The 26,973-nt window shown below is 40.8% G+C and overlaps 1 protein-coding gene across 1 annotated transcript in view; it reads right to left on the reverse strand.

Annotated features, from left to right (window-relative positions):
- The window catches only part of tmem145 (transmembrane protein 145), an 83,737-nt gene that overhangs the window by 37,081 nt on the left and 19,683 nt on the right, over positions 1–26,973 (reverse strand). Inside the window, 4 exon segments of the mRNA XM_044034829.1 lie at positions 16,266–16,367; positions 17,992–18,078; positions 22,190–22,267; positions 24,677–24,751. Coding sequence (XP_043890764.1) covers positions 16,266–16,367; positions 17,992–18,078; positions 22,190–22,267; positions 24,677–24,751 — 342 coding nt within the window.

Genomic DNA, 26,973 nt, shown 5'->3' on the forward strand with positions numbered 1-26,973 from the left:
TCCATACTGTGTCTTTAATGTTGTACTTATATTTGTAAGAGCAATGATGCACAGAGGAATCTGCAATTCAATCTGGAATCACGCAGACTGCAGGAGGCTTTCAGTCTACAGTATCTTAAAAACACGCTCCTTTATCTCACTGTTAGACAGCCTTTTCTGTCAGGAGGAGATAGAGTGGCCAACACGCTGTATTCTTCAAATAAAGACTTAACCTGGAGAGAGATTTTATTTGGTGAGCCTTTTGTGGCTCGAGGAGCTAAAATCTCTTTTTTTGTCCTGTTGCAGGAGGTGAATAAATCCCTGCTGGGTACAGATACAAATACAGATAGTATTAATGTAGCTCCTCAGCGAGGAGAGTGAGTGTGCCTTGTAATGTCGTTACTCAGTTTCAAAACTGGCCTGAAAATTAAAGACAATCCCCTGGTGTGTGGAGAAAGAAAGAAAGAAAGAAAGAAAGATTTTTTTGATTTTTAAAATGAACATTTATTTTCAAAGTTCAACACAAATTACAATAGAACACTATTAAGCAGAGGGAAATTTACCCCATAAAAATAAAAAAAATAAATAAAAAATGACTCATATATTCAATACTAAGGAGTCATCTGTGACTGAGCAGAGAACACCATGCACTGCCCAAATGTCTCTGAATGTGTGGATATTGTCAGTCAGGCTGTAGAAACCAAACTCTACTCTTAGTCGAGCAGATAGGAGGCTGCTACAGACTCTGACTACATCCTCTGACCCCTGACCTCTGACCTTATTTCTGCGACTGATCCAAATAGCTAGCTTTGCTGTTCCTGAGATGTAGTTGACCAAGGTAAGTACTTTCTTTTTACGGGCAGAATAGTGTAGTCCGTAGATGAATAGAGAGAGTGAAAACTCTACCCCTAGACCTTGAAACCATGTTTGCAGCAGATCAAAAAGCCTCGTCAGCCTGGAACACTGGGTGAATAAATGCTCTAAGGACTCTACCTGTGGGCAGAATGGACAGCCCTCACCTGTGTTCGGAGCGAAGTGAGCCAGAAACCCGTTTGTAGCTATGGCCCCGTGTACAATCCTCCACTGGAGGTCGCCCGTTCGTTTTTCAATGGGGGCTTTGTACAGGGACCACCAACAGCCCCTCGGGGATGAGTCCACATCAAAAACCTGTGTCCACCTCGATGCTGGCACCTCTGCCAGTGAGCGAAGGTTCAAAACCTTCGCGCTCATGATGTATATCGCTTTCCTTCCAAGACCCTCGAAATCTCCAGACTGTGGGGTGTTGAGAGACAGCAGGAGGTTCTGTTGGTTCTGAAACTGCCCGACATCAGGAGACACGAGCAGAGGAGGAAATAAGTACTCGCATTCATCATCCCATTGATCGGACAGGGTGTTATCTTCAGCGAACTCTCTGAGGGCAGGGGGTAGCGACGCACAAACCTCCTCCAGGAGCCTCTTCAGGAGCCTGCTGGACCTGACTTTGAGTTTTTCAGACAGCTTGGGGACAGGTGTCTTCAGCAGGTGACCCAGTTTGACAATGCCAGCGTCCCTCAGCTTTGATTTAATTGTGCTTGATGACAGCAGTTTCGATTTTATTAGTGTGTCTGTGAAGAGTGGTTCTTCAAAAAGCCACAGTCCAGGTGTTGTTGTGGGTTTCCTGTGGATTTTAAAGACCTGCCAGGCCTCCAGTACGGAGCGATAAAAGGGGGATAGTCCAGTTAGGTCTCTTGAGACTGGATCCAACAGGAACAAATGTTTGTCATAACCCAGCTCTCCAGCTCTTTTCAGTAGTGTGTATGCAGTGTCCAGCCAAGCCATTCCAAGACCGTATAGGAGCTTCTGGGCTGTTTGAAGTCTGAAAGCTGTCATCCGGGCTTGAATGTCCACCAAACCTTGTCCCCCCTCATGGATTGGCAGGTACAGTATCGTGGACCTCAGCCAGTGTTTTCCTGACCAGAAAAAGTCCACTAGTTCCCGTTGGATCCGGGTCACCAGGCCACCAGGAGGAGGGAGGACCATCAATTTATGCCACAGCATCGAGGCAACCAAATTATTGACTACCAGGACTCTCCCCCTATAGGAAAGCTGAGGTAGCAGCCATTTCCATTTGGTTAATCTGGCTTGCACTCTCTCCACCACACATTCCCAGTTCTTCTCCTGAAATCGCTCTGTTCCCAGGTAGATTCCTAGGAATTTCATGCCTTCTTTGCCCCATCTGAGGCTTCCAGGCAGAACCGGGAGCCCCCCACCTGTCCACCGGCCCACCTGCAGAGCCCCACTTTTCTCCCAGTTCACTCTGGCTGACGAGGCCCTTTGATACAATGAGATGCATTGTTGTAGTGAGTTAACATCTTCCTGACTCGTTATGAATATATTTATATCATCAGCATATGCTGAGATAACCAGTGGTGGATGACTGGAGAGACCTGGCAGAGTTATGCCTGAAAGTCTCTCTCTTAATTTAACTAAAAAGGGTTCAATTATTAATGAGTACAGTTGTCCTGAGAGTGGACATCCCTGCCTAATGCCTCTTTTCACTGGAACTGGACTGCTGAGCCCACCTCCCACCTTTACCAAGCAAAAAGCCTCCTTGTACAATAAATTGAGGTGTGAAATAAAACCCTCACCAAAACCAAAAGCCCTTAACGTTGAAAAAAGAAAAGAATGGTCTACCCTGTCGAAAGCCTTCTCTTGGTCTAAAGAAATAAAACCGGCATCAATATTTTGGTCCTTGCAGATTTGTAGGAGGTCCCTGAAAAGGAAAATATTGTCCATTATTGTTCTATCTGGTATGCAGTAAGTTTGGTCCTTGTGTACGATGTATTCCAGAAATGTTTTCAGTCTGTTGGCGAGGATTTTTGAAAATAGTTTATAGTCTGTGCAGAGCAGTGCAACCGGTCTCCAGTTCTTTAAAAGCGATAAATCGCCTTTTTTTGGCAGCAATGACAGCACGGCCATCCTGCAGGAGTTAGGCAGCACCCCCTTCCTGGAGCACTCGAGCAGGACCTCCCACAGGTCAACACCAACACTACTCCAGAAATGTTTGTAGAACTCAGCTGGCAGACCATCTACACCAGGAGTTTTTCCTGCAGCCAACTGATGTACGGCCGCGGTGAGCTCCACCAGAGAAATGCTGTGGCCCAGAACCTCCCTGTCCTCAGTGGTGAGCTGAGGAAGTCCCTGTAGTAGCTCATCCACACTATCTCCACAACAGGTCTCCGCATTGAAAAGCTTGCTGTAATAGTCCACAGCGTGGTGTTTCATTTCCACAGGGTTTGTGGTAATTCTGCCACCAGGAAGCTGCAGACAGGCCATGTGTTTGGATCCTGATGCGGACTTCTCTAACCCAAAGAAGAAGGATGTAGGAGCGTCCATGTCTTTGATGGTAGTAAACCTGGATCTTAGTAATGCTCCTTTGGCCCGTTCATTGAGGAAGTTACCTAGTTCTTGCTTTTTATGTTTAAGTCTGTCCCTGTCTGTGTTGTTGCTGTCTGTTATGTTGCTTTCTAGGTCTATGATTTCTTCCTCCAGTCTCCGAATTACAGATTTGATATTTGCTGAGGAATGGCTGCAATACTGTTGGCAGAAAACTCTAATTTGGGCCTTGCCCACCTCCCACCATTGTGAAAGGGACTGGAACTCTCCTTTTCTCTGCCTCCAAATTTCCCAAAAAAATTTAAATTTTTGACAGAAGTTGAGATCTTGTAATAATTTGGTATTGAAGTGCCAATATGAGCTGCATCTTTTTGTAGGTGACATGCAGAGTTCAAGGGTGATTAGATGATGATCGCTAAAACCAACTGGAAGGATGTTTGCTTTAGATAGTCTGTTGATGTAGGATTTGGACACATAGAAACGGTCCAACCTGGCTGCACTCACATTGCCGTCCGCCACCCTGAGCCATGTGTACTGCCTGTCCAGAGGGTGTTTAACCCTCCAGGCATCCACCATGTCTGTCTCACACACTAACTGGGACAAAGCAGTGGCAGACGGAAGGTAAGATTCACCGCCTGTCCGATCCATGGAGGCATCAGTGGTGCAGTTCCAGTCACCTCCCAGAACAACACACTCCCCTTGATCACATTGTTGTAGAAAGGTTTTAAGGTGTTGAAAAAAAACTAGTCTCGAGGGGCCCTGGTTTGGAGCATAGATGTTAATAAAGCAAAAAGGTGCACCATTAATTTGGGCTCTAACTGCTAAAGCTCTACCAGGAACTACCTCTGAACTAGAGATGATGTTTGCATTTGATCCTGCAGTGAACAGCACAGCGACGCCAGCAGACAAACGAGTACCATGAGACAGACAAATGTGAGGTCTCCACCACAGAGTCCAGTCTGTCTCATTTTGGTCGTCACTGTGCGTCTCCTGCAGGAACACTACCTGCAGATTTTTCTGATTAATCATATCAGAAATGACAGCTCTCTTCTGCTGATCTCTCCCTCCACGAATATTCAGAGAACCTACCCTCACCGAGTGCATGTCAACCAGGAGAAAGGAAACCAGTAAAAGGAGAAAAAACACCCTGTGAAACACATTCATTTTCTCATCCTTCTCCCTCTGAGCTGTTCCTTACTGTCACGTCTATCTTTTATTTGTTTTCTGACTGCTGTCAAATGTTTAAGTAGTCTGAACCGTTTCTTTTCATCTAGGATATGATTTTTTGAAGTTTTCACACTTTTTACAAATTTTTCCAAATCTGGAAAATAGTCTGGCACTTTTATGGCTTTTCTGAATGTTTCATCCAAGAAAGTGTCCAGTTCTTGTAATGTGTACAGGTCTGGCTGAGAACCTGCCACAGAAACACAGTCAGTGTCGTAGTCTATGTCATCATATGCCTCGCTGTCATCGTTGTTGTCTATCTGACTGTAGTTGTTATCAGCCACAGAGGAAACTTTCTCAGTCTGATCAGTATTTTTTGCAGTGGTGGGGTCTGGCACCTGCCTGCTGACGTCACACTCAGCTGACACCTGCCCGCTGACGTCACAGTCAGCTGGCACCTGCCTGCTGACGTCACACTCAGCCGTGTGTGTGTCACTGTCAGCCTGGCTCATTGACCTCTTGGACTCAGGAGACTCGGAGTTAACAGTGGAATCATTCCTGTTTTTCTCCCTGCGTTTTCTGTTCTGTCCCTCTGTTTGAGCGTCGCGCCCCTCCAGCGACCCCACCCGCAGGTCCGCAGGTCCGCAGCGGCCGAGGCGCCCGAAGCGGTCGGAGCGACACGCGCAGCGGCCAGAGAGGGACCCCCCCCCAGCCACAACGGGCCCAGCTACCGGATCAGATCCCTCCCCGGTCAGTTTGCGCGGACACGCGCTCCGCTTATGACCCTCGTTGCCACACTCAAAACATCTCATCCTCCCCGTGCTGGCATAGACCATATAGTTTCCCTCACTGTGTTTTATTCTGAAGGAAACCTCTAGAGTCTGTGTGGGACAGGTGAGGAACATGAAAACTTGTCTCCGGAAAGACTGGACGTGTTTTAATCTTTCGTCTCTACAGCCTAGATTTATAATTTTAAACCCACTCGCTAGCTTCCCGAAACGCTGCAGTTCATGCGCCAGTGCCTCATTCGGAACGAACGGCGGCACTCCAGAGATGGTGACTCTGGTGGAGGGAACTGCGAGGGGGGAGACCTGGAGATACGAGCCGCGGACAGTGACACCACTTTCAATTAGCCCCGCAACAAACTTTTCCTCCTTGAGGAAGACGATGACACCATGGTTCATCCTGGAGGCATGGGACAGACAGGAGTGACCTACTGCGTCCCCCACCGCCAGGAGAACCTCCTCTACCGGCACCGATGGATCGGGTTGGATCCTCACCCCGTGTCTGAGCGACAGTGACAGCGTCTGTGAGGACGCCATCGCCGCAGAGACACGCGGGGACCAAGCCGTTAGAAGACGATCAAGCACAATTAACAATTAACCTACTCTTCTACACTATCAATTTAGATTGAGTCACACATGCAAACCAGCAGAAAATAGAAAAAGTGGCGAAACTCACCCAAACTTTCAGTCACTCTCTCGAACCCTCTCACTCTCTCTCACACTCTCTCCCAGCATGCACCACGAGAAAGAAAGAAAGAAAGAAAGAAAGAAAGAAAGAAAGAAAGAAAGAAAAGAGGAATCTGAGCTGCGGTGCCGACTGCTGTGCCAGTGTGAAGATGTCCCAGATTAACATCACAGAGAAATGCATCATCATATGCTTAGCAACTGTGCTGCTTCTTCATTCTCATTTTTCATTATTAATAGTTACAGTGACAGTGACACACACTTGTGTGTGTTGTGAAGTGGAGCACACACACACACACACACACACACACACAGATACAGCATATGTGGGTATGTAACAGAGGAATATAAAGGAGAAAGTACACATACTTTGTTGGAATGATGTTCCTTTTTATCTTTCACGCAAATAAAGGGGCATGAAACTGAAGAGGATTTAGAAGGTGAGGGTAATATGGCGGGGCTGACGATCAGAGCACTGAGAACTCATTTCACACACGCGGGTTCAAAGCCGATGGAGTTTGTGCTTGTTGCAGCAGAGCGAGGGAAAAGAGAGACGGGAGGGCGGAGAAGGAAAAAAAAAAAAGGACTTTGATTTCATCTCACACTCATGGAGACTCCATCTCTCTCCCTTTATCAAGGAGGGCGAACAGCACGGATCATTCACTGCTCTCCAAAAAATCAATACAGACACATGGAGCGGGGAAGACAGAGGAACAACAAAGAGAGCGAAGGATGAAGAAAGTTTGAAAGAAAAAGCAGGTAGAGAGAGAAAGGCAGGGAGGAGAGAGAGAGGGAGAGGGAGAGGGAGAGACATTGATGCATGGAAGAATTGACAGTGTGGAGGGACAGACTCTGGATGATTCTGAATGCTTAGTTGTCGCTCTCATGTGGAAAAAGCATCCACCGGCACTGATATTTGATGTTCTTCTCTGTGCTTGTGTCTGATAACAGCTCGTAAAAGGACCGTTCAAAGTCTTTCACAGTGTGGATGTTGACTTACAGTCAACACCAGTACAGTGTGTGTACACAGTGTCCACCTCAACGTCTCGCCCAGGTGGGACTTCACAAAGACTCATTTAGTAAATCTAGTCCTGTACTCTGATATGGACGTGACATATTGATCTTTAAATAATAATTAGAATCTGAGTTGGGTTCATTTCCACATATAGCTTTACACAATATGAGGAATTTGTTCTTGTCATTGTCATAATATGAATAATAAAGCTGTGCAGTTTGTGCAGTTGTGCCAAAGCAGAAGATTAATAATTGGTTAATCTGTCCATTTATTTGAATGAAACATCCAAGTATGAGAAACTTGCAGTTTAGTGTTCCCTATGACGACAAGTCTCATGAAATATGAAAATATTCAGTTTACTGTCAATGATGAGCAAATTAACCAGATTATAATCACATCCTGTTTTTGATTTATAGAATTCAAACCGATTGATTTCTTATTATAACAGCTGGAGCTGCATCTATTCATTGATCATAGGTAATCATTTCAAGGTTTTGGAGACACTGATCGACATCTTTCATCTTTATCATTTACTGACCTTGAAGAATTAATTGAGATAATAATCGATAGATTAATCGATGATGAAATAAACCATTTGTTGTAGCCTTAATAACATCGAACGGTTAACTTGGCAATCGATTCACTTTTGCAGCCCTTAAACAAACTCCTTAAAGATAATGCTGTAAAATAATATTACTTACTAAGGAGCCTCATCCCTGAAAACACACCCTGAGTAAAAGTATAGTTATGTCCATATATATTTGGACCAAATATGGAAACACTTTACCATTTATTGACTGAAATGATGAGCTGAAAATAAAAGGCATCTATTTTGATTTTATATTATTCAAGTACAAAATGTCCCTAATTATCTTCTCAGTTACAAATATTGGACTTTTTGATTACACTGAGAACAAAACTGATTTTCATTATATCACATTGTGCAGTTAATTTTATATTCTCATATCGGGGAAGACGATTCATTCCTTAATGAATTGATGAATCCTTATGGTATAGTCGTTTATTGCAGCTCTAACAAATGTATACTGTACAAAAAGACTCACACTCTTCTTTTTATTGCACTTCACTATCAGGTGTGTTCATCTCCTCTAGCTGTGAAGTCTCCACACGCTGTCAAACTCTCCTGTTTCTATTTTCTTTATTTATTACTCAGAAGTGCGCCGCTTCAGAAGCAAACTGTGTGTGTGTGTGTGTGTGTGTGTGTGTGTGACCGAGTGTGTCGGCTGCTTTTCAATTAAGATGAATCACCTGGCCGAGGCTGCACTCATTAACAGCCAAACTAATTCCAGCTCTCCCTTGATTCCCTGGTGGTGTGGTTTTGTTTCATTAACAGCAGCTCTGCTCAGCATAATGAAGCTGTAATAATTATTTTCTTTATTTTTAGGTTTCTTCACTTGTGTCTGACAACAGTTGGTTCGTTTGATGCGATGAAACCATGTTATCGTGCGGCTGTTTTCACTTTATTTCTAATATCTATTTAGTGCAACATCACAGAGAAATAATACGTGCTGTTTGTCTGTGCAGAACTTTTTAAGCTCTGACGCACAGATGTAATTAGACGCCTGCTGCACAGTGTGATAAATAACCGCTAAAGAGAAGTTTCTTCATTCATGAATTAAGATATGCAATTTTATCAAGCTTTGTGATAAAATGCACTTGTATTCAGCTGATCTCGTCTATCAATAATTCATTATAATAATCATGAAAAGGGAACAGCAAGATTCCATGTGAGTTACTTTGTGGTAGGGATGAACGTTTCTAGCAAAAATGCTATTCAAATATTTAGTGTTCGTTGAATACTCTAAACTCCGGTGCATGAGAGCTCAGACCAGGTTAAGGCCTGAATAAAACCTGTACATGACACAAGAGATGCAATTTCTTATAACTCCTAGCACACCAACATAAACATTTGACTGACACCATCTTGGCAAATCTGATGCTCATCATTGTGAGCCATGTTACATGTTACATGTTACTTTTTTGCCATAAAAACACCGCAAACAGGCAGAACATCGTACGACTATCACGAGAGGACATAAAATTATCGAGAAAGAACACAAAAGTATTGAGAGAGAACACAAAAGTATCGAGAGACAACACAAAAGTATCGAGAGAGAACACAAAAGTATCGAGAGACAACACAAAAGTATCGAGAGAACACAAAAGTATCGAGAGAGAACAAAAAAGTATCGAGAGACAACACAAAAGTATCGAGAGAGAACACAAAAGTATCGAGAGAGAACACAAAAGTATCACGAGAGAACAAAAAAGTATCGAGAGACAACACAAAAAGTATCGAGAGAGACACTAAAGTATCGAGAGAGAACACAAAAGTATCACGAGAGAACAAAAAGTATCGAGACAACACAAAAGTATCGAGAGAGAACACAAAAGTATCGAGAGAGAACACAAAAAGTACGAGACAACAAAAAAGTATCGAGAGAACACAAAAGTATCGAGAGAACACAAAAGAGAGAGAACAAAAAGTATCGAGAGAGTAAAAGTATCGAGAGAACACAAAAGTATCGAGAGAGAACACAAAGTATCGAGAGAGACATAAAAGTATCGAGAGAGCACAAAAGTATCAGAGAACAAAAAGTATCGAGACAACACAAAAGTATCGAGAGAGAACACAAAAAGTATCGGAGAGAACAAAAAAGTATCGAGACAACATAAAAGTATATCGAGAGAGAACACAAAGTATCGAGAGAGAACACTAAAGTATCGAGAGAGAACACAAAAGTATCGAGAGAAACAAAGTATCGAGAGAGAACACAAAAGTATCGCGAGAGAACAAAAAAGTATCGAGAGACAACATAAAAGTATCGAGAGAGAACACAAAAGTATCGAGACAACACAAAAGTATCGAGAGAGAACACTAAAGTATCGAGACAACACAAAAGTATCGAGAGAGAACACAAAAGTATCGGAGAGAACACAAGTATCGAGAGAGAACACAAAAGTATCGAGAGAGAACACTAAAGTATCGAGAGAGAACACAAAAGTATCGAGAGAGAACACTAAAGTATCGAGAGACAACACAAAAGTATCGAGAGAGAACACAAAAGTATCGAGAGAGAACACAAAGGTAGTGTGAGAGAATGCAAAAAGTTTGCTCTAAAGATTTTCCCACCCTGACGAAATAACAACAGAAGAAGGTAAAACATGAACCCTATGGATTTTACTGACCTATGAAAAAGCTTCAATATGCTCCGTCATCTCCAATGACTAGAATTGAATTCATACTGACTTTTTCCCCTGATGAAATAATGACTATTTGTGGTTCAACAGGACATCATTCATGCAAGTTTACATCTGGTAAAGAGAGTAAACATCCTCCATATAGGACTTTGGGAAGCACTTCAACACAAGTTAAGAGAGAACATGAAAGCAGAAGCAGGAACAAAGACAGGGAAATGTGTAAGTGGGAAAATGCACTCAAAGAGTAGAAGGACGGGGGAAATAGACTGATTATGATGCTAAGATGCGGAGGAAAAACACAATTATAGACAGGCTGACAGGAGACAAAGAAGTAAGCAGCTCGTCACAGTGTGGGAGCTGAAAGAGTACGTGAGCCAGAGATTGTGAGCGACAGAGGTAGGGGAGATGGAGAGGTGTGAAAGCAAAAGGGATGCGAGACGCGAGTGACGCGGGGTGGAAATTGGCTTCGGGGTGGTGCGGCATGCACAAGCCCCCTCCCCCGGGGAGCTGAGATGAGCTTTCATACTGGAGTCCAACAGCATTAGGCGGCGTGTCCATCAGCACACGCCATGGAGCAACAATAAACAACACCTCGCAGGAAGCATCTGCTCTAATCATATCCCTCTTCAGCCGGTGCTCTTATGTGACAGCACACAAACACAACCACACACAAATACACTGAATGGTGACCAGCAGTGTGACACTGATGTGACAGTGACAGACAGACACGGATACTGTCACACATCCACAAGATATTCTGCATTATTCTACAAAGTAAAAGCATTTCACACTATGGGTTGGTAGGATTTATATCCCAATATACAAGATATATACTGTATTTCATATAAAGCATATTCCATTTAAGAACCTGTGTGTATCATTTGTTATTGATCAGATATCAGATGAAGAAAAGAAAATCTGCATCATTTATTGGCCATAGAATAATTCTTTTACAGTACTTTTTAAATACTGTAAAAGAAAATATCTGCGCTAAAAATGACGCAAGGAATGGCACTATCTAATTTTAAGGATTATTTTTATGCAGCTCAGATTAAACCCCTGATTAATTTGTGAAACCCATCCTTTCAAGCCAGATGGAAAGATATCGATTCCCCCCCAATACAAGCAGCACTACTGCACAAACATCTGGGAAGATTTGTAGACAAGGCACAGAACCCATGGATCAAAGCACAGCTAATAATCTGGAATATGATAAAAGACGAGTATAAATTAAGTAATAAATTACAGATAATCCAATGGTGTGTCTATGATCCGGAATTTAGGCCTAACACTATAGATAAGGGATTTAAATCATGGATTTTGAAAGGAATAACAACATACTACTCTCTCACAGAAAAGGGACAATTTAAAAACTTTGAAAAGTTAAAAGAAGACTGTAATCTTGAAAGAACAGATTTTTTTTAATCAGATTCACAGGTGAGGCGAGCTGATGAATATTTATTTCGTATTTTTATAACCGCTGGTAAAAAAACACTGACAAGGCGTTGGCTTCTCCCTGACCCGCCCACAGTGCAGGAGTGGATAAGTATAGTAAGCGACATTTACCTCGAATGGATGATCCTGTAATGCTATTTTTATGCTTTATTTTTGAATGTTTTATTTGGCCTATAACTAGTGTGTATTGTTTTATTTTATTTATTTAAAAAATAATAATAATAATTTGCTCTTTTATATACGTCTATCTTTCCCGATTTGTTTGAGTTCTCAAGTATACTTTCATTTGACTTTCTGTATTTTGTTTCTTGTTTTCTATACGGAAATACCATTGTATGTTATTTGAAATGAAAGTAATTATTGTACTGTAATGCTCTCACAAAACAAAAATAAAAAATGTAAAAAACAAATGTCATAAATGCATAAATCACAAACATCTTCGATGACTAAAACTTTTAGCAGTGTTCATTTTGTCAGTCACACTTAATACGACACTGCTTGTGTCACAATATTGACAAAATATCAGTTGCCCAGGCCTATTTTATTTCTCAAAGCATTCTTACTGAGGACACTCAAAATGCATTCATTAGACCCGTACCTTAATGATCATAATTAACCTTTGACCTAACCCTTAACCTAAACCTAATTCTAATCCTAAAACCAGGTCCTGACCCCAAAAAAGCCCTTTTAACCTGTGAGGAACAGACAAAATGTCCTCACTCCCTATGTTTTTTTGGTCCTCACAAAGATATGAGATGACACACACAAGAACACACACACACACACACTTATTTTGGTCTTCAGTTTACAGGCTCAGGATTTCAGCACAAAGATCAACAAACAAACACACCACAGCTACCACACGCCGCTCGCCTTTTTCCCGGCACACAATTAGCGCAACGTTGGGTCCCCATCACCAAACAACAAAAGCCACAAAAGTCCCTGAAGCCAGTGAATCAATAGGTCTTTTAAAGGCTGTTAAACACAGCTGCAGCAGAAAGTTGCACTCAGAGGAGTCTCTGTGCTGCCGAGCAGAGACGGAGCACAAAACAGTGTCCAGAGGCGATTCAGAGACAGATGTGCTGCGACAGGATCAGCTGCAGGACCTAATGACTTTAGAGGCCTCACTGCTATTTTGACTGTAATGCAATGTACAACAGCATTTGAGTATAATGTACTCTGGCTGCAACTAAGGATTCTTTTTAATAATTGATTCAACTGTTAATTATTTTCTCCATTAGTAGTTGCAAAAAGAATGATTAAATTTTCCTCAACCAAAATGATGATGTTCTTGAATGTCTTGTTTTGTCCACACACCGAAAATTATTAAGTTTACACAATGTTTTTTCTTATATGGAGCAAAGAAACTGGGAAAAATGTCTCATTTCAGAAGCTGAAAGATGGAATAATTAGTTTTAATTATTTAAAAACATATTCAAACCGATAATTGGTCATTAAAATAGTTGGGCAAGACACTCAATCCCACATTGCTGATTGTTTGTGGATGTGTGACAGAAAATGTGCTGCACGTACAGTAGACACATGAATGTGTGAGTGAATGAGTAAAGCAGCTTTGAGTGGTCTAGAAAAGACTAATAAAAACATATATATACACAGACCATTTATCAAAATCATCATATAACACTGCTCAAAGAAAAGTCCTGTGAAGTCTCAACCAGTGGGAAGTTTGCGATCTTAAATCAGCTCAACATCATCTACACCCTGCAACTGCTTTTCTAACTCTAATTTGAGTTTACCATGTTCAAGCTGTAAAAGAAGCAACTCCTTCTGCTGTTCAAATGTCAAACTGGCTGTCGATATAAGTGGAGACACCATTTTACTGGAGTGAACGGCTGATCGGCCCTCAATCAAAGCAGTCATTTCAATTAGGTTCGATGACTGCTGATGACGGCTCCTCTCTCTTTCTGACGTTTTTATCACCAAAATCCATCTCACTCATAGTTTTCTGTTATTTTCGGCAGTTGCTCTCTCATACACAAATTTCTTAAAGGTGTAAAAAAAAATGGAGGGCCAAAATATAGTTTCTAAAAATGAACAAAAGTCAGTCAGTCATCATCTAACCGCTTTATCCTCCACCAGAGGGTCGCGGGGCCAATCTCAGCTACATCGGGCAATGGTACACCCTGGACAGTTCGCCAGTCCATCGCAGGGCCACACACAGATAGAGACAAACAACCATTCACTCTCACACTCACTCCTACGGTCAATTTAGAGTGTCCAATTCACCTAATCCCCACATTGCATGTTTTTGGACTGTGGGAGGAAGCCGGAGAACCCGGAGAGAACCCACGCACACATGGGGAGAACATGCAAACTCCATGCAGAAAGGCCCTCGTTCCAACCGGGGCTCGAACCCGGGTCTTCTCGCTACACCACCGTGTGGTCCATGAACAAAAGTGTCTTTTATAAATAAAACAAACAAAAGGGCAAAAAGGTAAAAATCAAACCAAAAAAAACATGGAGCAGAAACACAGGAAGCAGACCAGGAACACATGAACACTATAGTGATCAGAGAGAGAGGACATGTGACCTGAAACTAAAACAAACGACATTAAGCCACAAAGACACTGAGGAGTATATACAGACTACATCATACACAGGTCAAACACAATAGGACAGGAAGCAAAACTAGACAAGGTACACACACTCTGAGGAAATACAAAATAAAACAGGAAACAGGAAACCCAATGATCCAGGGGTTGTGACACAAGCAAACAAACTCCTCAACAGTTACCATACCACTGTGTGCTGTGCAGTCGATGCACCGCTAACCAATTAACCGAAGAAAATCTACCTGATTTAATATCTAATCTGATTTAATCCAGGCACTCTTGGTTTGGACAGTTACCTCGGGTTTTGGGGTTTTTGGCTTGCTGTTTTATTTAGAATGATTTCCTGGTCGAGTTTGCTCACCTGTGTCTTATTAACCCCGCCTCCCTGGTGTGTTTAGTCTCTGTGCTCCTGCTTTATATCAGGTCACTTTGTTCCTGTAGTTTTTCCAAGAGATTCCCACTCTTGTTATTTCTACTCCCTGTGTTTTGAGGTTTTTCTGTTTGCGTTGTTCCTTTTTGCCTTTTGTCAGTTGTTTGGTTCATTTTTTTGCAACCTGCCTTTGGCTCCTCTATTTCTTTTCTTTTTTCTTTTCTTTTTAACTCAGTGACACTATCTACTGAAGCTAAATCCCGCTCTTCAGTCAGACACTAATGCTGGGTGGATATGCACTCAAGCCCGGTGGGGAGGGAAAGAAACCAGAATCCAAAAACAACAAACAGACCAAACTTAAAAGGCTCTTTATAATAAGGTGACGCTCGTTCTTCATTGAGTGAACTCAGGAGCACAAAGCAATTTACCACCTAGCTATAATCAGCTATTATAAATATAAACACATAATAATGATCCAGCTGCATGACAGACATCTGCAGTTCTCACTCATGAGCTGCTCACATGAAGGTGGTGGTGTTAAATGTTTACAGACAGATACTGGTAGTGTGATGCAAGCTCCGCCCTAATTTGAACACACAAGGTTCATTTTTAGTGGTTGTTTTTTTTTTTTTCCTAGAGGACGCCGAGGTTCAGATAAAGTTAATCTGCGTGCTCGATCTCTCCCTGAAGCCATATGTTGCCCATGTGTAAAAACACTGTAAAAAAGGCTTATACTTCCTTGCAGAGCTCCCTCTTTTTTTACTTTTTTTCATTTTACTTATTTAGATTACTGCAGGAATTCAGAATGTTGCCTTGTGCAAAATGCTCACATGGGAAAGCACATACACAGACAAAATTTAGACTGGTTGAATTGAAAATTAGCACAATTAGTAGCCTCAAAACTTGGTGTGCAGTTCTATTTAGAAGTTGTCCCTATTTTAAAGCTGCACTGTGTCATTTCTGCTACTATCCTGCGTCTGTTTGGTCTCTGAGAACAACGTAATGTTATTTATATGCTGCAGCCTTCATCTGTCAAGCAATACTATCAGACCCGACAGCAGCAGCTGAACCACCGGGACTTTTGAGCAGTAGATTTCACCTCTGAAACTCCCACCTGTTTGCACACTTGCTTTACTTGCACAATGCTGCCGTTGCCTCCAACCGTCTTGACCTAAAACAAATCACTTCCTGTATACGAAGGGAATGTCAACGCCCATCAACAACATTTAAACACCACTACACTGAGAAACACAGAGCTGTGTGTTTGTGGAGCTGAATTGTGTTTGACAGTGGTCTGAATGTTTATATTTAAATGTTATACACCTTAGTTTTTAATGTCTACCGACATACTTTCTGTGTCGGCTGCAGAATCTTTAAAAAGATTAAAATGTCAGAAAGCTTAGACAAGTTCATAACTCAGCTCATTGAAGAATACCACGGAAAGGTTCATCTACCATCTTTCATGACAGATCGATGATGATGATGACGATTATAACGACAGTGATGACATTTGTTTCTCTGTGACGACGACAGCGTGTTTAAACCCTCTCAGTCTGTCCGCATCGCCATAGTAACCGCCCAGCGGAACACCTGCCCTTGCATGGAGGAAAAGAGGCGGTTCGGTCAGAGAGGTCAGTGCTTACCCCACACTTGCTGAGAGCAATGTACCACCATCGCTCCCTCACCGAGCGGAAACTACGACCACCCACGCAGCTCAGCACCTCCTCGCTCCCGTCTCCTTCCACCTGTGAGAGACGGAGACAGACGGGGACAGAAGTGTGTCATCCAGAACAGAGACGCACTTGCCACAGTGGCATATCAGCGATATACCAGGATACAAACATGTTTCACAGCACCCTATAGCCTGAGATGTGGCGACAGGATCCACTAACTGCCACAACAACAGTCACGCTGGTGATCACACTCCCTAATGTGATAAACAAACATGTCGCGTTGCTTATTGAAAAGAATATTTTTCTTAAAATGGAAAAAAAGGAAGCTATGACAGGAGAGACAGATCTTGACTGGGCAGCATCATTAACAGTGCGGATGTGCGCATTAGCACAATGTTATGAAAACACATTACAGACCATTAGCTCTCACTCGCTGCTTTCTCCTCTTTCCTTAGAAAAGAATATTTAGAGGGAAACAAATAACAGAGTTGGGCGATAAAGTGATAACATGATATAGTGTGGTACCTAAAAACAGCCACAATATCACTTTCATTACAGCCATTAAAAAATAAATAGATAAAAAATCTGCTGTGCATCATGCATAAATTTGGAGCCTTGTTTAGTTTTAAATTTAGTTAATACCTGAATAAAGTTTGCGTCTGTGTGGCTGAGTTTTTCCTTCCTGCTGATGTGGGAAATTACATTTATTAGGGCAGTAATAGATGATTAAATTCAGAGGAGGGCAATGGACGAGGTTATGGATGTGACGTCATCGTGTGACGAGACACAGTTAACATCCAGTTGACAAAGTCCATTAAAAGATAGGACAAGTATTCTGACGATCACATGACTGAGAGACGCAAGTACAACTACAACGACAGTCTGTCCATCTCTGTGATGTCGACCGAGATAAACAAACGTTGATCATCATGCTTGTTTCCTGTTTCAATGACAGACGACTGTGTGATGCAGCTTCTCTTGACACCATGAGAGGCCACGGATCTCAGGTTCAGCTTGTCTACATACCCACGTGTCCTTGGTCGAGATGAGTGACAGGTAATGCACTGCACATAGATGCAGTAGTGCTGTAGTGTACTACTGCACTAGTACACTAGTGGTAGTATAAAGCAGCTTTAAATGGTCATGGAGACGAGAAAATCACTGTAAAAATACAAACCAAACCATTTTTACCATAAACGCTGTGTGAGCAATTGAGAGGAAACTTGTTGCTACTTGGTGTCAGATTTCACCACCAGACCACGCCCCCTGCACTGATCCCCACTCACGCTCACTCAGCTTCTTATTATTTTTCAGAATTAAGTGTTGGGCACAGCTTCATGTACCCCAGGAAAAGTTGTATATCATGGTTCTAAACCATGAAATTCTCTGTGAGAGACATAACAGTATATCACAATGCTAGGAAGTCACAGGTCATCTATTCTTGAAACTTTTAACTTAACTTTTATTCGTATTCTTTACTGTGTAATTTTATTCTTAGGTTTATTAAAAAAAACTGCTGCTATAACATTCGTTACCTTTGTACACTGGAGCGCTGTGACGAAAGAATTTCCCACAAGGGATTAATAAAGTATATTCTATTCTACTCTATTCTATTCTATTCTATTCTACTCTATTCTACTCTATTCTATTCTATTCGGTCTATGCTTCTCAGTACAGGTGTTTGGTGTGTTCTTACCACACAGCCAGACCAGGTGTAGCGAGTGGTGAGGTTGATGACCTGGTTGTTCTCGGGCCTCAGCACTGCCTCCTTCTGGTAGCAGTTCTGTCAGAGGTGGAAATAAGAGCGCACGCGTGAGAACACGGACGAGGAGAAGAAGTTGAGAAGGTGTGTGACTGAAATGTGATGTAGTGAAGCTGTTTAAATTAAAATCTCTTCAGTGATGGATTTGTCTCTCGTATGTGTGACTGCTGAACACTTAGAGTTTTACTGTTTTACTGTTTCACTTAACTTCTTACTGTTTCACTTTTTTTTTAAATTTTGTATGCTTGTTATGCACCTATGTCCCCAGAACAAATTCCTTGTATGTGCAAATCATACTTGGCAATAAAGCTCTTCTGATTCTGATTCTGATTCTGATTCGAGTGGTGCTATTTGATTCTTTATTGTAATCAAATCGTCCGGTACATATGATATTATCATAAAGTATTTGATATTGTAGGGAACCCAGCCAGACAATGGTGACGTGTACCGATGTTTCCAGAAGGGTTTATTAATGTACAGCCGTTCTTTCTTATTTTGCACATTTCAGGAACACCATAAGAGATAAGGACAAACAAATAAACACAATGAGCTCTTACAAACTAATAATTGGGATAATCTTGAAGGGGTAAAATTCTTGCCAGTATACATTCCTAGGGATTTATTTTTTAAAATCACACTTTAATTCAATATTCCCTGAGTGATAGATTCAAAACAAAGATAAGATATGATTTATTATTATACTATAAATGGAACAATCCAGAATCCAGAAATTCAGTTAGTGTTAGTGATGTATGTTGTGTGTTAAACACCAGAGTGTGACGAATGGTTGCATGATACATAATTCATAACTCGGGATATAAAGTGATTGGTCAGCAACAACACTGTTAAAGCAGCACCTGTCCGGGCTGTTAGGATCATCGATGGATGATACTGATGTCAAACTGTGTGTGTGTGTGTGTGTGTGTGACTCAGCAGACTTTTAGATCTGTGTGTGTGTGTGAGTCATCATCTGTCTCAGATTGTGTCTTGCTGGCTGACAGCAGCCCATCTGCTCTCAACATTTGATGTGTTGTGCATTCTGACACGCTCCTGTGCTCACCACAGTTGTTAGGCGCGTTAATCCGAGTTACCGCAGCCTTTCTGTCAGCTCCAACGAGACAGACAATTCTCCCCTGACCTCTCTAGTCATCGAGGAGGATTTGTCTTCACAGCTGCTGCTCGCTGGATGTTTTGCTTCACGTTACATTTTTGGCACCCTTCTGAGTAAAGTAAATCTGGATTATCTTCCAACATCAGCAGCTTCATAAATATTTGAAACCAGCCTGACTGGTGCCTACAATCCAGCTCCAGGCAAAGTGACAAAGACCACGTTTGTTTGCAATAATTCCTCAGCACTTTCTTTCCGATGTTCGGTGTATATATCTCTCTTTTTTACTTTTTAATCTATTAACACTTTTGTTATATTTCAGTTACATTTGTTTTATAATATTGCATCATTTTAATACCTTATTTTACCCTTTTCATTTGTCATTTTTCTCTGAACCCTTTGCCGCTGTAACAATGTAAAATTCCCCAGTGTGGGATCAATTTAATTTAATTTAATTAATTTAATTTAATTTAATTTAATTTAATTTAATTTAATTTAATTTAATTTAATTTAATTTAATTTAATTTAATTTAATTTAATGTAGGGCAGTAATTAAAGATTAGTTTTATAATCTATTAATCTATCCGTTTCTTGTCGAATAATCAATTAGTTCCCAGTCCCCAAAAATTATTATTTCTTAAATGTTTTGTTTTGTCCAGAAATTTAATTTATTCAGTTTTAATGAACCAAAAGAAAGAGAAAATATGAATATTTAAGAAGCTGAAAATCTGACAAATCAATTATCAAAATAGTTCAAAAAAGACTCATCATTGCAGCTCTCTGATATATCTGTCATTGTCCATGCCACTGCTGTGGCCCCTGCTCTGAGACACTGACGCTCACTCTCACTGATTCAAGGTTAGATTCAAGGTTGAAGAAGTTTACTGTCATGTAAAAACACCGGGTCAATGGTGCAATTGTGCAATTCAATTCTTACTTTGTTGTTCTCCCAAGTGCCAACAGACCAACAAAAAAGCTTTTACTTTTCTGACTGTAAACTGTTCACTCTCCTGCACCAAAGTCCATTTTAGCTCACGGGGAAACAGAAGCTTCCATGTTTGACACACTGGTGTCAGATATGAGCTAAAGGAGAAAACATGTTCTTACTAAGTCATAACAAGCATAGACTTTGTTTGTGTCTCAGGTCGCTTCCCTAAGCTTGTGTTTTAGTGTCTCATATAACCACGCTTCAAAAACACGGAACTATCCCTTTAATGAATAAACACAAGCATGGATGGAATGGGATAAACAACATGGGGGTGGGAAGTGTGTGTGTGTGTGTGTGTGTGTGTGTGTGTGGGGTGACTCTTTTAAAATTCAAAGATCACAGAATAATAACGTTCAACAATAATGGACTTCACCACATGAGAAATACACACGATACAGTCAGTGAGTCTGTGAATATGTGGAATGTGGAAATATACTGTTTTTATTGTTGTATTGTTATGGTTTATATATGTATATATATATATATGTATATTTTTTTGCATCATAAATGTGTTTTATTGTGAAGTATACATCACTCCACAAGCACTTTTACTGTGAAATTCTGTAGAATATCATCATGAATATCTTAGATATATGTGATATCCTGATGGAATATTGTGTCATAATTGAGTTTGTCTCCCCTGCTTTAACACATTTCACCACACATCACACTAAAATTAAATTAAATTAAGTTTTATCTAAACTAAAAACATCATTATACCAATACTTTACAGACTTTGCTCTTACATTCAAGGAGAGTTTCATCAAGTTAAGGGAATAAAGTTAGTAAACTGTCAATCAATCATTCTTTTAGAAAGTAATCTAAACTACTTCAGATTACAAAATGAAAATGAACTTGTTTTTCTTGTGCTGTGGAGCCTTTGTTCAAATAACAATAATAATAATAATAATAATAATAATACTGATGATAGAGGTTTATATAACTCATGATCATTTGAATTGATTCATCTGGAAGGTTTTTCATTCTCAAACACCCCCATCTGAGAACCACTGCTCTACTTGCTCACACATATAGATCGTACCATTTTTGTGTCATCAAGAAAAATGAATCTTTGTCTCAATTTCCCAAAACCTCATTTTCTCGGAGAATTGGTAAAGTGGGTTTGTTATATTGGGAGCAGCATGAGACAGTATAGATCCTTAAATTCACGTTAAATTGGAGTCATGGGCCCTGTGATGAGTCTAAATTAGAAAATAGGACTGTATTTGTGGAGTATTAGAGTGAAACACTGGGAAATCGGCAGAAATAAATTAGAATTTTTAATCAATTAGTGATAATTGAAGGGATTCTGATTGACGAGTAACTTACTTTGAAAGATCAATTTTGTCTGTGGTTACAAAGTCTCAGAATAAGAGCTTTTTTCCACTCCTCTCTGTAATATTGTATGGGCCAGAACGTATATCTTAAATCATTAATCATTATCATATTTTTCAATTATGTACATTTACGTTTAAGATGGAACACACAAGTCCAAATCTACCAAAAAAGTGTTGAAGCATTTTTCTACTTGTAATTCTCAGTCACACAAATATTCAACCAGAGAAATCAGTAACAATGTCATTCAATAAGATTAGCACTGCCGTTAACCATTATTTTTACAATCCATTCAAAACTGTTGTTTATTTTCTCGATGAATCAATTAATCAGTGTCAGTGTTTCTTCAATAATTAATTAATAAAAGCGTTGGGTTTTCTTCGGCTTCTTAAATGTGAATATTTGCTGGTGTTTCTGCTCCGTATAACAAAGAAATGGTTCAAACTGAATCGTTTGGGTTTGTGGACAAAACAAAGACATCTGAGAACATCATCATTTCCAGGTTTGAAAAACACTCAGTGACATTTTCTGACATTTTCCACAGATTGTTATGATAGTTACAGCTCCACTTTACCATTATAGAATAAAATAAGCCCTTAATGGGTTCACACGGTTTTTTTCTCTGATGTTTTCATTGCAAACAAACCAATAAAACAATAAAACCAACACATGATGCAGAGTGTATGTTTTCACTGTCTCACCTTTTCAGGCCTTTTGTACACAGCTGGCCACTGAGAACTGTCATCAAAGTAGAGCAGTATGTTCTGACAGCAGCGCGACTGCACAGGAGAGAACGGGGGGGGGGGGCAGATTAGGAGAAAAGGCTTGTGCATCGATCAGAGACGAGGCGGCCAGACACTTTTAAACAGATTTAAATTACAAGTCTGCAGGCTAACAGTATGAAACAGAGAATGGAGAAGATAGACGCAGTGGAGGAGAGTGAAAGGGACGGAGGAGATGGAACGAAGAGGAGGAGGAGGAGGAAGAGTGATGCACTGGTGGAGATGAAGGAAGAGGAGCTCCTCGTTTCCACATGTGCGAGTCAGATAGACTAGTATGCACAAAACGACTAAACTGAACGTTTGCAGACAAACTCTACACGAGGTTAACATAAAAACTAAAGAGCAGCTATTGATGATTAAATGTATCTTGCTCAGGGGTAACATTGACCTAGAGGGAACTCGACTGGCAACCCTTTGGTCACGAGCCCAGTTCTCTTGCTGCTTGGTCATGGTTCTCTAACAGTGGTGTGTGAGCTTCCTCTGGGGGGAGGGATCTGAAATACTGTTCTACTGTACACTGTGTGCACAATTATTAGGCAAGTTGTATTTTTGAGGGTTCATTTTATTATTGAACACCTCGGTCAATCCAAAATGTTAACGAACCTGAACCTGAATATTTAAGAAAGTAAAAGTGAGGTTTTGTCTTTCTTAGGAGAATATGTGCACAATTATAAGGCAACTGTTAGTGTGCATATAAATATACAAATAAACATTTCTGACATGTCAAAAAAACAAATCAGTGACCAATATAGCCACCCTTCTTTTCAATAACAGTCACAAGCCTTCCATTCATGGAGTCTGTCAGTTTCTTGATCTGTTGACAATCGACCTTTTGTGCAGCAGCAACCACAGCCTCCCAGACACTGTTCAGAGAGGTGTACTGTTTTCTTTCACTGTGAATCTCCTGTTTAAACAGGGCCCACAGGTTCTCAATAGTGTTGAGGTCAGGTGAGGAAGGGGGACATGTCATTATTTTTCATCCTTAAGGCATCCTCAATTTTAGCAATTTCAAGAGTGCTGCATCCCTCTGAAAGACTTTTTACAATTTTGGACTTTTCAGAGTCCGTTCAATCTGTTTTTTGGCCCATTTTGCCTGAGGAAGAGAAGCTGCCTAATAATTATGCACACCTTGTGATAGAATTACACAAATACACATCACCTGGTATGCTTGAATCCAATAAGCACTCGAGTTTATACAGCTTGAAGTTAGAAAATATGCATAAAAATACTCACTTGCCTAATAATTGTGCACACAGTGTATATACCAGGGTACGTGATCAGAGTATATGAAGTATATATTATGTGTAAAATGTGGGCTTCGTTCAGTGGTTCAGGTCTGTGCAGACACTGAACTATAATCAATTCTCTAACCAGACTGGTTGCACCTGTGTCCTGGATCAGATATACTGTACATGCAAAATGTGTCCATGCAACATGATGGAAAACATATCAGAGTCCGTTAACTGGTCACATGTGTTACACATTGAAATCATCCTCAACTCTAAATCTAAATCGAAACCTACAAGTTCACTGTGGAACTATTGTTTCTGAGGTTCTTATCTTATCTCCCACTCAATAGCAAGTGTTCTCACAAGTGCTGCTTTTTCTGTTGATGACATGATGATAGGATGGTCACGTTCAGATAGACGACATCAAATCTGATCTGTAATGAATCCCATTTCACAATGCACTGCAGCAGGTAACAGTGGGATTAAAAGGGATGCAGTGCTCTATAAGATGCCCTTGCAACTTTGTTTGCTATGGGTGCCGCATTAAATTCAGTCCCCAGGCTGGGCTGCCTTTGGCCCCAGGTCAAACTTTTTTATATTATTAAGAGTCTATTTGTGTAGTACCCTTAGAATCCAGCAGAGGGCGAACATATGGTGATCTACCATATCATATGACAGTGTCAGGTATCACAGTGACAGCATCACGGAGATGCAAGGCTAGAGTACATGTGGGAGACTCTCCTCTGCCTGCAGATAGCGCCCCCTGCTTTGGTGGAGAGACTGCACCAAATGCCCATGAATAACCCAAGCGAATCCTCTCTCACGCTAAACCTGACAGACGTGTGTTTCTGGTAAATAATATAAGAAATGAAGTTAACTACGACCTCACCGATGTAACGTGATTCCATTTTAGCTCAAAGCTGTTGGAGCGTCCTCCTGTTGTCCGTGATTTCCCTTTTATTCCATCCTACTCCACTGAGTGTTGTATGTAATGAACACTCGCTAGCACCACTAGCAATTATTGGAGTGACAATTAATTAAATTGTTAATAAATTGGTTCAAACTTGTTGAGAAAAGAAGGAAGGGTGAAAGAGAAATGTGTTGTTAAGAGAAGAAAGTGTGAGAAAAATCTGGCAAAGTCCTGGAAATAATAGATGGATAAACCACAAAAACATACCTTTGGATATCGGAACCTGAAGTCCAAACGGCCAAAGTCGGTGAGGAAACAGAAGCGAGTGAGGAAAACCCAGTCCTGCAGACAAAGAGGAGACAGGAACCTGATAAACGGGCAGATGTAGGATTTCTTTTTCAAAACAAATCTTTAATAGAAGATAAGTATAAGAGAGTTGGAGTAGGATTATACTTTGGTCACCTCATGACTATCCAGTGACCATCATTATCTGAATCAAGGCCAAAACAGTGAACTAACTAAGGCTTGACAAGAGACGGACGATAAGTGGACACAACGGATGCAATGAAGAAGACAAGTGGGAGGAGTCGGGACAGAAAAAAGACAGGAAGAGTTCCACGGAAGCTAAAGACGACGTTAACAAATAGCAGCTCTTTTCTCAGAGACAGTAAAAAAGGAGGAGGTGGTGGAGCAGAGTAAGAGAGCGAGAGAGGCAACTCTTGAGTAAACTACCACTTACCCAGCCATAAGCTTAGCAGCATGAGACCACATAATAGTGCTGATGGTGAACTTGAGATTGCATAAGTCACTGCTGCAGAATCAGCATGGTGGATGGATCACAGTCTCTCTGTCTCTGTCTCTGTCTCTGTCTCTGTCTCTCTCTCCATACACTCTCACAAACACAAGTACAAATGTGGAGCTAAAAGGGTTGAGGGTGACAAATGCTTGTCAGTGGGGGGCATAAACCTTTTTGTACCTAATCAAGCTGTGCCAGTTTAAGTACAATTCAGCACCCAGAAGCACCTGCACCGTAACAATACTAAATACAAAGGTACAATTGTGTTCTCTGCAAAGACCAAAATCAACAACAATTGTCTCCAGAGTAATTACAGTTTGACCGTTTTATTTGCGTGAATAAAAACCTTCATCATGTAGTCAAACAGCAAACGTGACTAACCTTTCTAAAGAACAGTTTTTATGTGCACCTGTAGCCTTGAGGTGAAACTGGAACAAATGTTCTTTTGATTGACTTTACTGTATAGCCTCTCTCACACAACTATGCTGCAACGATTATCTTCATCATCCATTCATCTGTTGATCAGTGTTTACCAAACCTGGAAATGAAAATCACATTGAAGAAGCCGAAAAATCAGACAGCTTATGATAATTATTACAAACAGTGATGAATCCATTATGAAAACAGCTGACGATTAATAATTGAATAACTGCTGCAGTCATACAATATTCTACTAGTGAGTGAACATTCTCCAAATCTGTACATATATATATATATATATATACACGTGTGTGTGTATACTGTATATATGTATGTGTGTGTGATTAATCTTTTCACACGGCTGCTGACACACCACATCACACAACTATGTGTGTGTGTGTCATAGACCAGCACCTTTCTGACACATTATGAAAATCAATCACCGCCATTCATGACACAAATATACGTGTTAATGAATCACACACACACACACACACACACACACACACACATATGTTCGACATTCATGACATGAGGGGACATTGCATTGACTTACATTCATTTCCTGGAGACTTACTCTAACCATAACCACAATTACTACTGGCCTAATCCTAATCCTAACCCTAACCCTAATCTCAATCTCAGCCTAACCTTAAAACATACCTTCACCTTAAAATGTAGTAATTTACGTTATGGGGACTTGCTTTTTGTCCCCACAAGGAAGACAAATCCCCATAATGTGACTGTGTAAACAGGTTTAGGTCCCCACAACATTAGTAATACCTGGACACACATTACACACGTCACATCATCCTGCCTGCATCCTTCAAATCTTAACATCAAAGTTTTCCAAAGAAGCACACAGCATGATGATTTGATGATGAGTTGTCTCCATGACAACATAACAAAGATGAGAATGGTGTTACAGTCATTTAAAGGGACAACCACGGTTTACGTCACATAACCCTCTGAGACCCTGAGTGTGTCGAAGCATGTGTACATATAATGGTAAATGATGTTTACATTACTCACTACAATCATCAGTGTGTTCACTTCTAAACGAGGTCGTGGGATTGGATCTGAAAACCTGTACTTACTCTGTCCTTTTGTGACTGAATCACTCAGGATAGTATTACCAGTGTCAGACCTCTGCATGAGGTCATACAGTCTTGGTGATTTATTGTGAGTGAGAGCCGACATTTTTCCAGGTATTCCAGGATATCATGATTTCTAAATATCTTATTAAGATTTTTAAAGCAGGACTATGCAGGACGTTTACACAAATTGAACAGCTTTGTGATGGTTAAATGCAGTGTTGGGCTGTCAGGACCAGCAGGGCCATTATCAA

The sequence above is a fragment of the Solea senegalensis genome, linkage group LG9, assembly GCF_019176455.1.
Source record: "Solea senegalensis isolate Sse05_10M linkage group LG9, IFAPA_SoseM_1, whole genome shotgun sequence".
Lineage (NCBI taxonomy): Eukaryota > Metazoa > Chordata > Actinopteri > Pleuronectiformes > Soleidae > Solea > Solea senegalensis.